Source organism: Pseudonaja textilis, chromosome 1, assembly GCF_049901715.1.
Source record: "Pseudonaja textilis isolate UNSWEBS1 chromosome 1, rPseTex1.2, whole genome shotgun sequence".
NCBI lineage: Eukaryota > Metazoa > Chordata > Lepidosauria > Squamata > Elapidae > Pseudonaja > Pseudonaja textilis.
In genome coordinates this window covers 190,897,350-190,910,785 of record NC_141990.1, presented here as the reverse complement: position 1 = coordinate 190,910,785, position 13,436 = coordinate 190,897,350, and the positions used below count along the sequence as shown (strand labels likewise).

Genomic DNA, 13,436 nt, shown 5'->3' with positions numbered 1-13,436 from the left:
CTCCTCCATCACACTCACACTTCTTTAATTTTGCTGCAGGGCAAGGGCAGGTAGGAGGAGAAGATGAGACAATAGCTCAGCCTGGCCTGTGCATCTAAGAGCTCTGATAGCTGAAAGCAACAGAATTATAGGCACCAAGTTATTCATCTGCACTCTGTTCCTTTATACTGCAAGGGACCACCTGAAGAAGGCTCAGAACGTTTGCAGAATGCTCTTAATGTATCGAACAATACCCACATCATCATTTCTAATGTACAAATATTCACTGTATCTCTCTTTTTTTAAAAAAGAATATAAACATTCTTACTTTTAAAAAATAATATTTATCAGAACACACCTTTTAGCTTCCTATCCCAATCACCTTAATGACTTCAAGAATATAGGATCATAATGACAATAATGATCTTTGTATGCTAACACTTTGGACACCTAGAGCAAGGGTCCCCAACCTTTTGGACCTCAGGGACCACCAAACTCATAATTTTAAATCCAGCTGCTCCTCTATCTGGATGCACCGGCCTGTCATGGACTGGAGAAGCTGCTTCAGGATGACCAAAGGGCCAGTCTTGTGACTACTGCGGCTCTGGAATATGGGACCGACTTTCCCACCATCATCAGCAAGCCACCCCGGGGCAGATTTTCCTCCTGCACTGGGTCTTACTTTCCAGTTCCAGCTTGCGTGGCTCTACTCACGGTAAGGGTTGTGCTTAGCCGAAGGGTGGGGGCCAGCGGATGGGTGGGCCATGTGGGCAGCGCAGCCTTGTGTTCCCGCGCATCCTGGATTAATTGCTTTGGGGGGATGCTTTGGTGGGGACATTTCTCTGTGGACCACCAAAATTTTCTCGCGGACCACCAGTGGTCCCCGGCCTACCAGTTGGTGGACCACTGACCTAGAGAGCACACTACTCAACATAGAAAGGAAATGTATGATATAAAACAATAAACAATATTTTTTAAAAAAGAATTCATGGCAGTCCAGACTGTCTGCTACCAATGCAAAAAGATATTTATTTACTTAAAAAGTCGCAAAATATATTCTCTTTTCTCCCATCTTCTTGTCCCCTACCCTTGGGAACTCTTGCTGGGAGCACCCCTTGATTCAGCCAAATACCTGACACTTCTCATGCAGACTGTGAAAGTTATTGCTACAATAATTGTGGCAGCTTGCAAAGTGTCTGAATGTTCTTTGTTAAATTGACCCTAACATTTGAGTAATACATTGTAACACTTCCTATTCTGTTTTCCTGCAGTAAAGCAAATACAGGTGCTTTAAAGTTTAAACAATAAAGGCCACCGAGGCAAGAAAAAAACAGAATTTAGCTCTGCAAATTATGTAAATATATCCTCCATTCATCTACCTTAAAAAAATAAAAGTCCTTTATGGATTAGAAAACTTTTTCTCATTTGATCTTAAATATGGTATATTGTCCTATCTATGGAATATTTCATTTCTAATCATTTGTGGAAAAGAATCGATTCCTTCAGCCCTTTCTCAAGAGTTGTTTGATTTTGAACAAGGCTTGTAAGAAAAGAACAACAAAAGGCTTCAATGCTCACCAGGATGGCGATCCAAAAGCTGCTGGAAATGAAACACAGCCTGCTCGTAGTCCTGTTTCTTGAACATCAGGTCAGCCATCATCTACAAGGATTAAAGCAGCCAGGTTCGCCGATTAGAAAGGGGCACACGGCCTGCTCTGCATTGAACTAAACACCAGCCTTTCACAACAATGAGTAAAAGTTCAATTGGGCCAGACATTTCACCCAGCAAATGCTAGCGGCGTACCATAAATATTTAAGGGAAAGTAAATTACTCACTTTGACGGAGGGTCGAATTTAAATGAGGCCAATGCTGCATTTTACCACACGCCAGAGGAAAGAAAGTTAGCATCCCTTTCCCATCAATAAATCCCATTAAAAATGACCCCCCCAGCAATGATATAAATGGAATCTATTTGAAAATCTCATAGCAATGGAGGGAAGTTTCGTCCTTCATTTATTTTATTTATTTAATTATAACTGTCCACCTCAATAAATGACCCTGGGAGGCCTACATCATAAAAAATGATTAAAACAATACAGAATAAATATGTATGGTTGCTAAGTAATACTGCCACATAGCCAAAAAAATGGGGCCCTTAACACACCAGGGGGCCCAGACCCAAGCACCTAACCAGGTCTTCGTGGCCTTACAAAAGACAAGCAGGGTCAGGGCCATCCTGATCTCTGAAAGGAGAATATTCCAGAAGGCAGGGGCTATGAAAGAGAAAACCTGTCTCCCAGTCCCTGCCAGCTGACATATTTTGGTTGATGGGACCTGTAACATGTCCGTTGTCCAACCTGCTGGACTGAATTGCATGGACAGAACAACTGAGAGAAGAGAATTCCTCAGATAACTCAGTCCCAAGCCATGAAAGGTTTTAAAGGTGACAACTAGCATTTTGAATTGCACCTGGAAATGCACTGGCAACCAATGCAGCTCATGAAGTAGTTGTATTGCATGTGTCAAATATATGGTGCCATTCACGACTGTGCAGCCACATTTTGCACCAGTTGAAGGTTCTGAAGGTTCTTCTGAAGGTTCTTTTCAAGGTCAGCCCCATGTAGAGCACATTACAATAATCCAGGCAGGAGGTTATGAGGGCATGAGTGACTGAGGAAAACTTCTGGATCCAGGTATGGGCACAACTGATGCATAAACTGGAGGTGTGCAAAGGCCTCTGAAGTCACAGATGCCACGAGTACAGGAGAACTCCTAAATTATGCACTAGGTCTGTCTCCCTTTCTTTCACGAACAGCCCTTTAGATGTCTCTTAGGCCTGTTTATTCTCTCAGTCCGGTATACCAGCCCTTCTGGGAACCATGGGCATGGAGGCGCCACTCGGGCCCTTTTTGAAAAGCAGTGCAGAAAAAAACATTACTCTTGCCTCCCAAACAGAAACCAAGCTTTTAAATAACTTCCACTTCTCAAAATGCAATTTATTTTAGGATGAGAAGCGAAACATTTTCAAGGAAAAACAAAGATCAGTTGCCTTTTGAAAAAGCACTTTTAGGATAACCAAGACCTGGATGACTGAGAATCAACATAGAAATTTATTTTAATGCCTTGTGGAGAAGGAATTGTTTCCAACTGAAGGCCCCCTTTTTAGGGTTTCAGGATTGGGGGAGGGAATCTGCTCCTTCTTAGAGACTGAAAATCTCTAGAGGCCACAGGTTTCTAACAGCTATTATACAGAATAGAGACAATTTTCTGTCTACTGTAGTTAATACTATGGAATAGGAATAATACATTCTAAGAGGCATTATAAATAGGCAGAGTCAGCCTGCAATGCTAATTAGAATACAGTATTGTAGGGTGACTACCTACTGCCAAGAATTCGATCCTGACAGCAGATTCAGCCTTCCATCCTTCCGAGGTGGGTAAAATTAGGACCCAGATTGCTGGGGGCAATATGCTGACTGTGTAAATTGTTTAGAGAGAGCTGTAAAGCACTAAGAAGCGGTATATAAGTCTAAGTGCTACTGCTACATATTATAGATGCATTGTACACCAACAAAACTTTCCCCTCGTGTTCCTGCAAACCTCCAATTACTTGATTCTTGGACAGGTAGAAAGGATATGTCTACAATGCTTGGAAATCACTTGATGGAAGAAGTGGTGTTAATAAGCCTAGTGGTTAGTTACTAAGAAGACGATCTGCTAGCTAATTGTATATTAAGTCTTCATATATCTAATCTAATATCAGCACCAGCTTTGAATTGCCAGCTCTCCCCTTCCAGTTACACATCCCAGCTTCTCACTGCTTTAACCCCTTTTCTTTCCAAAATGCTCTCACTACTTTAACCCCTTTTTCTTTCCAAAATACTCTCACATATTCTTCTGCATACCTCATGATCCGGGTTTCATTTCCATTGACCAAAAGACAAATTCCAACTTTCTCTTGGCTAGAAATGCTGGTAAATTCAAAATGTCATGCTCCTGGACACTTGCAATGCTAAATGAAGTGAAACTGGGGCCATGGACAGATCCATCCTTGTCCCAAACAATTACATGGCTTTCCAGCCCAGAAGATAATTTACTAATTGATGTGGTTTATGGTAAGGTTGTTGTGGGACTACTTTTGGTCAGAACAGGCCTATGGTAGCCTCTTTTCCATACAGCATAAAGGACTAACTTGTGATCAGTGGCTTTATTCTTGATGTATAATTGTAAAAGAGATTAGAAGTAGATTGTGGATACACATAAGTTTATTAATACCACTAAAAGTCCACCTACAATTTATTTTTCACTTTATGGCTACAGAATTTTGTGGGATGAGGCTGGAAAAAACAGTAGCATTACATTTTTAAATGATTTTAAAGCTCCTAGGATTCCACTATGACTATTTGTATTGGTGGTTTGCCACTTTGAATATGTCTGAATGCAGAATATCCGCTGTGTTGGTAACAATGGAACAAAGGTTTACATGTTCATTTAAAAAAAAAACCCACAAGAAGTCATTCTAACTCACTGTAGTGGCTGCCGCATTGTCTTGATCGTTTTTTAGTAAGGCAGCACACTGGTACTGGCACGCATCCACTTCATCCAATGCAAGATATAGACGGGCAAGTTCCAGCATCACCTGAGGACCAAAGACAGATCCTTACTTTTTGTCCAAATATGACCACCAGCCTTTTCAACCAAACCTGAGGAAAAAGTGGTTCAGCTTGGAGCTCAACTGACCTTGTTGTCGGTCTCACAATGCGCAAGCGCTTCTTTGTAAAATGTAATGGCTTTCTCGTAGTTCCGCTGGGTTGCCGAATGCTTTGCTATCTCAGCACAAATTTCGGCTGCCAGTTGCTTCTGCAAAGGAACGGCATCCGGCTGCTCAATCTGAATCCGCTTCAGGACCTTGGCTTGCATCTCTCGAGCCTGAGGAAAAAGCCAAACAACAAACAAACATGAGCTTTTCAGTAGGAGATGATAAATAAGGACGTTGGGAGAGAATTCTGAACAGCTCTGAGGGTTTCTGTAACTTAAGATTGTACTCATTTGCGTTTTGAACATGGGTGTCAAACTTGCGGCCTGCCGGCAGGATGTGTCACATGTTGGCCCCGCCCCCACCCGGTTTAGCAAAGGAGAAAAAAGTCCTGATATGTCACGTGATGCCGCAGTGACAACACGAGTTTGACACCCCTGGTTTTGATACATTTGACACCAGCACTTGTGTTACGTTAGATTAGTGCTGTCTGTGACTTTGTACTGCCTGCAAAAGTGGGTCTCAAAGGTTCCAAGAAGGGACTGTTCTAAGCTTCTCCTCCGGATGCCAGGGATGGATTTTTGAACCTCAGGCATGCAAAGGGCACCTGATGCTGAGTCTTAGCTCTCACACGAGGGCAAAGTGACATGCAGTAGAACAGTCCACGAGGTTTCTGTAATGGGTCAACACTGAAATGGCTCTTGGGAGACCCAACTCAGCCAAGTCTGCCAAACACCTCCCTTCTGACTCCCATTCCCCACCCCAAACACCTAAAGAAACAATATTGTATTGACTTGACACCTTTTATGTATAATCTTCATTTACATCAGCAACTCATCCTTCTAATCACCTCAAGATTCTTCCCAAATTGTGACTTAACTGGAATTGTGATATATTGAAAAATGAATAGTCCAATTTTTCATCCAATTTTGGTGGAGTATTAAACAACTACAGTAAAACCCTGAGAGTTTCCACACCTTTATAAAAGGCTATTTTTATATACTGTATTTACAAAAGTAAAAATCCTCCTTAAGACTGCTCCATAAAAGAGGCAGAGGAAATAGATTGAAAATTTATCCTCTCTAGGAACATCATTATGGCCATCCTCAAAGCATAAAGTACAAAGCATATATACAATAGATTCCAATAATTTGGAACAGAAAGAAAGAAAAACAAAAACTCAGATCATCATTAGAAAAAAAAAGCCAAGGTCATTTCAATTATATACTTTAACTGATTAAGGGTTTTATTTACTTGCTGCAATGAAAAAACAGCATCCTCGGTTCTCTCCATTTTGCTGTAAACCTTGGCAAGAAGAACCAGATAACGAATATCTTCCATCAGAGAAGACAAATCATTGACTGTTGGAATACAAGGAGATGAAATTGGGATACATGTACACTACAGAGTGTGGCTTAAATGAAAATAAGGGTACTAAGGAAATTTAAGCAAGAGTTGGGAAAAAATTGGAGCCCTAAATAGCTCATTTAATTTGATTTGATTGAAAATGGGGTAACTGAAGTGGAACGGCAGAGGAAATTGTCAAAATCCCCTCAGTTATTATTTCTGCAAAACAGAAGGATCCGTTCCATGAATGGTCCTTCTGGAGCAGTGGTGGGATTCAAATTGTTTATCCCCGGTTTGGTGGGCGTGTTTTTCCTAACACTGGCGCACAGCTTTTCCCATACCAGCTGAGACCTGCAGCGCCAATCAGCTGAGAGGACAAAGAAGAGAAAAGCGCAGGGGTGGGTGCTTTTCTCTTCTTTTTCCTCTCAGCTGATGGAGGAATTTTTTTTTATTACCGGTTCAGTTGAACCGGTCCAAACCGGTAGCATACCACCGCTATTCTGAAGGCTTCCCAGGTTGGAGAAGAAAATCTAGCTATACATCAGACCACAATGCTTCTCTTTTCTCTCCAACACCTGCTGAAAGTTTTTTTTTTAAATCTACTTAGCTGGTAACCATAAAGCGCTTACATAAAATATGCAGTTGAAGCAAGCTGACTAGTCACATTTAAAATGCTTAAACAAGTTCTGGAAATTTTTGCCATGTATACAAATCTGAAGCAAACAGGAAAAGGCCTTACCGGGTTCGTGATCTAAGGCTTGCCGAAGAACTTTTTCTGCTTTGTCATACTGGCTCAATTTTAGCAGTAGCTCAGCCAAGTCATGACAGAGGATATTCTGCTGTCCAGTTTTCAGAGCAGCTTCATAGTAACTGATTGCCTAAAAACCAAAGGTTTCCTCTGAAAGAATGTAAATGAAATTTCCAATGCATTTTTACAGATGAGCGCCAATGCCTTTTCAAAATCTCTTTGATACTTAAAGAATAACATTATCCAATGACCCAGATATATTCTACTTTTCAATGTAGTCTTATTTTGTTCCAATTATAATTCAAGGCAATATGCATACAATAATTGTGAAAAAACAATATGCATATGCAGAAAGTGAGGGCCTGCAACAAGATACAAATGCTTACGTGTGACTTAGATCAGAGCTAAGAAACATAAAGCCCTCTCAGTATTGCAAAAGTACAACTACAATACAACTACGGCATTCGTTATCCCTGGCTGAGTAGCTGGCTGGCTGAGTTACTGGGAGTTTCAGTTCCTATGGATGAGGAAAGCATTATGAACTTCACCATGATTACAATCTTAAACTCCCCAACTAAGGATTTAAGATTTTAGTGCACTGTTCGCCAATCTTAAACAATGAAAAGGGTATGTGCTACTTATTTTGAAACTTTAAAAGCCCTGGGTCCTTGTGAAAAATGTACAAGTTATTCTTTCTGTATGTTCTTTATATTATTATTTTTTTCTTTTTATGACCCGTAATCCCTTGCTTTGGGGTAGAGTTGGGGCAGCTGAGTGGAGCTGAGCATTTATTGGCCGGATGCCCTTCCTGACGCCTACGCGAAGTTTGCAGCAGATATCTTCTCTTTGTGCCCTGATAGAGAAAGCTCTGTTGCTGCCTAGGATTGAACCTTCTGAGTGAGAGGCAAGCATCTTCACCTCTAGGCTACCACGTTCATGTTCTTCATACTATACCTTTGAATAATTGTGTGTCTTGACTAGGGCATTCCCAATTTTACGAGCCAAGGCTCCATCTCTAGGATTTTTCTTTAAAGACTGTTCATAAGCTTCTATGGCTTCTTCAGGCTAGAATTGAAAATTATGTATGATTGGACTTACAACACAACACAACATAACACAATTTCATAAAATTGCTATCAAACTCATTAGTCCACTCATCCCTGAAATAATTTTTCAAGAGAATCAAAAGCTCACAATTAACACATAATTAAATGATTCATTAACATAGGGCATGTGTGACTCTCCAAATATTGATAAACTTCACTCTTGAGCATCTTTCACTTTTGGCTTTGCTGGCTGGGTTGCTGGGGGCTGAAACAACATCAGGACAGTTATAGGTTTGCCTTCCGCATGCTTGAAAAACTTTTAAGACAAGTAAACAAAAAAGCCCCCAAAGTCCACACTGACATTCTGGCAAAAAGGAGGGCAAATGCACACAGATCCTTTGATAATGTTTTTCAGGAACAATGCAGCTCAGAAAGCCAGGTATGACAAAACAACTCCACTTCATACCTAAAAATTCCTGCATTATTTGGATTAAAAAACAGACAGCTCAGACTTTAGAGCAGGGTGTCAAACTCAAAGCCCGTGGGCTGGATAAACGGCCTGTGATGTGGTCAGATCCGGCCCATGGGGCCGTCCTGGAAAATGTTAGAGGCCAGCCCACATCACTTTGGCCCAGTCTACCCAACGCGAAGAGGAAACATGCCAGCAGTTTGGGGAATGGCGTCAAGTTGGCCCAGTGAGTGGCATCAAGATGGCCCCACCCACCCATTTGGCCACACCCAACTGCCCCCCCGAGGTCAACCATAGCCCTGATGTGACCCTCAATAAAATTGAGTTTGATACCCCTTTCTTTAGAGCATAAGCCCTTTTTAGTGCATGCACAGATTTTGCAGAATCTGCATATGAAGAGACACAAGAACCCATCTAAGCCACTTTCCTTGCTAGCCATTATGAACTCTATACTTGTGTCACTTGCAAAAAAATAGCATGAAACTATCCAATCCGGGGCTTAAAGCATCTGTGTCCAAAGAGGCGCCCTTAGTATTGTTCCTCCACAGGGTTCAAAAGACATATATGTGTCACCTATATTATTCACTTTACCTCCCAAAGGGAGTGACTTTGCTTGGGAACAGGAAGTCTGAGTGGCAATAGTTGAGGAACTAAAATCAACTCATCTGTCCATGCCAATGGGGAGAACAAGCATCTCTTCACTTTCATGCAGATATTTAGTGCTGTAGTATTGTGACAGAGTAGATAATCTCTTCACTTTCAGGTTACAACTTTATCCTCGCCTTCTTTTTTTATAAATTCCTACTATCTAGCTTCATTCTAGTACTCTTAGCCTAAAATTAGAGAAACTTACCTCCTGGATATTCATGTATGCATCACCAAGGAGAAGAAAGGTGTGGGAACTTGGCATTTTTTCCACCAGGTCTCTACAAAGAACAATATGAAACATTATGGCAAACATAACCAGAAACAGCAACTTTTACAAGGCGTTCAATAAAATAAGTTATCTACAATCAGGGGTTGATCTTTAAGAGTTAACCAGTAAATAGTTGGTTCTTCCTCGGAAACTTCAGTTTTGTAGGAATAAAGAATACTTGTCTTCTACAGAAAGAAAACTGGAATCAAATGATATCCTGGAGACCTTAGCTTTAATTAACATGCATGGATCTGTGGGGAAGTATTTTTCTGAAATGACAGTAATTCAGTGGAACATATTGAAATGGGATGAAAAGAACCCTAAAAAACATAATTCAGTCGGGGAAGATGAAGAGCAGTTTGGAAGAGTTCATCTCCAGTTTTGATTAACTATGCTAACCATTCTGAACTGAATTAAACTAAATCAAGCCAAGTTTTGGACTCATGTATGAAGTCGGTCCCTTTTCACAAACCATACAATTCGTTTATGATAAAGTGCAACTAATCTAAACCGAAATACGCAGAGGAAGGTAGTGGATGGGATCACAAAAGCATAATTTTCATAACACGACTAGCTGTGGAGGCTTCCCCAGCTAATAATTTGGCCTCTGAAATCTGAAACAACAGGAGTTTCTCAGTTGCTTTTAAAGGCAACTCTGGGTAGAGTACACTGCAGTCGTTCAATTGCATGGTGACCAAGGCATAACTTGCTCTTACAAAAGATTCCTGGAGGCAAATCCTAGCTAGGCAAATCCTGATCGTGGCTTCCACTTGCCATTTCAGCAGGTACCATAACTCCAAGATGAGTAATGGACCATCTTCTTCAAAGCGAATCTGAAGCAACCACCATAACTGATATTTCCAGATAGGCCAGATGTTTTTGCACCATTTTGGGAGGATTTAGTCTAAGCTTGTTTTCTAAATGTAGTCCCTAACAGCCTCAAAACAGGAGTTCAAGACTTTCACAGCCAAGGCCGTTGGTATACCATAGAATTGGATGTCAACAGCAGATTGATAATATCTCACTAGTGATCGTTTTGTATGGATTTTTGATAAGATAAATGCCAGGGGCTCAAACCTTCATATTCTATGACTTCTGCTTGGAACTGTCCACTCAGATAGGAGCGTAAAACAATGCCCATCACTATGATTATGGTATCAATAAAGAGCAGAGAACTGATATATCAAAGTGGTTTCTTGGATATAAATTGACAATGCAATTTCTTTTGGGGGAAAAAAGATGTGGGCAATATAAGGTCTTACCTATAACAGCTTGCATACAGCTTCTTGTCTCTCCTGTACTTCAGATAGATTCCTGCCATCTTTTCTTTGGCTTGAACAAAATAAGTCTGCTCTGGTGTTATATTTCTGAACATGGTTAAAGCTGCTTCAACATCTCCTTGCATAAGAACTAAGTCTGCATTAGTAATCATGACCCTCAGTTCTTCAGACGTACCAGAAAATTCATTGATAGCATCTTGGAGGATTTTAATAGCTTCATGCTACAAACAAACAAACATTTTGTCAAAATGCCAGCCATCACGTTCATGCAAAACTTCAGCTCTCAGATTAAATTCTTTCAGATTGTCTGCCAATTTAGTTAATTGCTAGCTATTAAGTTATTTAGTTCATTGGTTCAATCCTTCATTCCTTCCTTCATTTGATATAGGTGTCCATTTCACACATGGGATTCTCGGCAGCTTATAAAGGTTTGTGTGTGAATCTTGAACAGAATATTATGGGAGCATTTTTAAGGATGATAATTGGTTCGTGCACCAAATTAGTCAAAAGGTAATTTATCCTTATTAAATTTCTTTCTCTGACTGTTAAATTCTTAGGGGCTCTTCCCCATTGTCTGATTTGTTTCCCGATTGCATTCCTTTTCCTCGTCCTTCAAGGTCATCCATACATTTAATTATAATTCATAACACTGCCATATTATTTGATATACAAATAAAAAATAAATAAATACCTGTTCACCGTTCAAACGATGAGCCTCTACCAGTTCCAGGTAGAGAGACAGACGATCACGCCCATCAATTTCAATTGTTTTCGATTTAGAGGACGGTGTACTTGTTCTCATCCCTGGCAAATTCATTGCCATCTGCAAGGTTTTAATGGCTTCTGCTATCTCACCCATCTTTATCTGGGCTTGAGCTTTTACTAAGTGGTACACAGGATGTTCCCTAATCTGATGAAAAGTAATTTGAACAAATAATTGATATCTGCATTTTTGACTGTCTTCTACAAAAAATGTTTTAAAAACATTGAAAATCAACTATGTATTACTCAGATATTTTAAGAATACTCTTCGAGCAATTATCGTACTCATATAATTGCCAAGCTTTATAAACAATTCCCAGGAGTTCTGCCTTCAAATCATACAAGGAGGGTAACATTTGATTATTTTGAAAATCAAGAGTACAGAATACATTGAAAAGGAAAAATACTATTAAATACTGTAAAACAAAAATCAGGGTGACTTCTAAATGGCAGGCCAACTGTTATACCCACTGCTGGAAAATAAACATCTATTGAACAAACTATGGCCTTCAAATATCTAGGAATTACATTCCAATCCTCTGTAAGGCAACGACCAATACAATTTTGCTGATCCTCCTGTAATCGCCATTGCAGGCCTATATTTATCAAAACTTAAAATCGCCTGAAGTTTTCTGATCCAAACTTGTTAGATCTATCCTTTGAGCTCCTCCCTATGTATCTGGTGCTTTGCTATACCTACAATCTTGTCTTGTGGCCAGAGTAAAGTTTGGTTAAATTCTGATCTGAAGTGATATTTAATTAGGAATTGTTCACCTATTTGACACTATTGGATAGTTTTACATCAGCAAGGAGAAGAGAACTGAATTAGATCTTAGAAGCTACAGTCTACCAACCTTGCAGGCAAGGCAAGGAAGGAACCACTTTAGGGCATTAAAGGGCTAATTAACAATTCTGTGACAATCTGCAATCACCTCAGCACTCCCAAATAATAAACATTGATATTAAAAATTCAGAGAACCAATTTTAGATGACAGTCAGGAGGTAGAGTTTCAGTACAAACTCATCCAACTTGCCTGAAAGTTGTAACTTAGACAGAGCTCCAGGGACTGAGCACAGGATTGGAAGTTGTTTTGTAGCAAATGGACTTGAGCCATAAGGAGATGAGCCTCAGCGTAGGAAGGATTCTGCTCCAGACAATGTTGTAAGATCCTCTCAGAGGCTTCATAGTTGCCTGAGCAGATTGAACAAATGAAACACAGTAGGTAGGAAAATAAAACCCCTCCAAATTGTTTTAGGGAAGCATCTATAAAATAATTTTCCCCCGACTGTATACAAAATGTTTCCTTGTCACACTCATCCCATACTAACCAATCATAAAGGAATGATTCTATTTATTTTAGTCTGGATAGCCTGATTAGAAATTCACACACTCTCAGAACGAACATGTATGCACACATCCTAAATAATTTATGAGAAGATAATGCAGGCAGTACACGCACAAATGCAAACGTTATTTTGTTGCACAAGAAAACTCCAACCACTCCTATGGCCATTTCTGGTAACAGGGGTGGAGAGAATCTCAGAAATCATGTTCTTCATCCTTTCCTTACCTTGTTTCTTCTCCAGGTGATTCAATACTCCAGGTCTACAGCAAGGCCAAAGCCGTTTTTAGTCTATTTTCAACCTAAAATGACCATTTCTCATTTATACTAAAGTTTAGCAATATATTCCTCAGAAAGTTTGTCTGTGAGGCAATGTAGCCTTCACTTTACCTAACTTCTCTGAAGCTGCTTTCTGAAACTGAGTGTATAATTGGAAAGAACAAAAATGTGTCCTTAAAGAAATTATTACCTGATAAATATTTCACTTTTGCAACCAAATAGGCAGCTTGTAAAAGACCAGGGACTGTTTTCATCACCGTTTCAAGGACGGACGCACAAGGCCTCAGAAGAGGTGAAGGAGGCTGCCCTACACCTGCAGGCTAAAAGTTAATACAGACTTCATAATTAAACATTAGTGTATTCCAACTATACAATGGAGGCAGTTCAGCATGATGAACACATTCATTCGAGTGAGAAGTAAAATCTAATCTGTCTTGTTCTCTCCATGCGTAAACTTGGCATTGTTGAGGGTCTTTGCTGCTCTCTGCACTTGGATGTTTTCTTGCAGAC

General features: G+C 40.1%; 1 protein-coding gene across 3 annotated transcripts in view; it reads right to left on the bottom strand.

Moving 5' to 3' along the window:
- TTC21B (tetratricopeptide repeat domain 21B) overlaps positions 1–13,436 on the bottom strand; it is a 41,317-nt gene that overhangs the window by 8,274 nt on the left and 19,607 nt on the right. For all 3 annotated transcript variants that reach the window (XR_015740760.1, XM_087920024.1, XM_026697116.2), the window contains exons 12-22: positions 13,117–13,246; positions 12,339–12,496; positions 11,234–11,452; positions 10,525–10,763; positions 9,200–9,272; positions 7,786–7,896; positions 6,823–6,961; positions 5,991–6,097; positions 4,721–4,909; positions 4,509–4,619; positions 1,558–1,639 (exon numbers count right to left, since the gene is read on the bottom strand). Coding sequence is in view for 2 of the 3 variants with exons in the window: in XM_087920024.1 (XP_087776150.1) it covers positions 1,558–1,639; positions 4,509–4,619; positions 4,721–4,909; positions 5,991–6,097; positions 6,823–6,961; positions 7,786–7,896; positions 9,200–9,272; positions 10,525–10,763; positions 11,234–11,452; positions 12,339–12,496; positions 13,117–13,246 (1,558 nt within the window). In the remaining variant the exon portion in view is untranslated. The remainder of the gene's footprint in view (positions 1–1,557; positions 1,640–4,508; positions 4,620–4,720; positions 4,910–5,990; positions 6,098–6,822; positions 6,962–7,785; positions 7,897–9,199; positions 9,273–10,524; positions 10,764–11,233; positions 11,453–12,338; positions 12,497–13,116; positions 13,247–13,436) is intronic.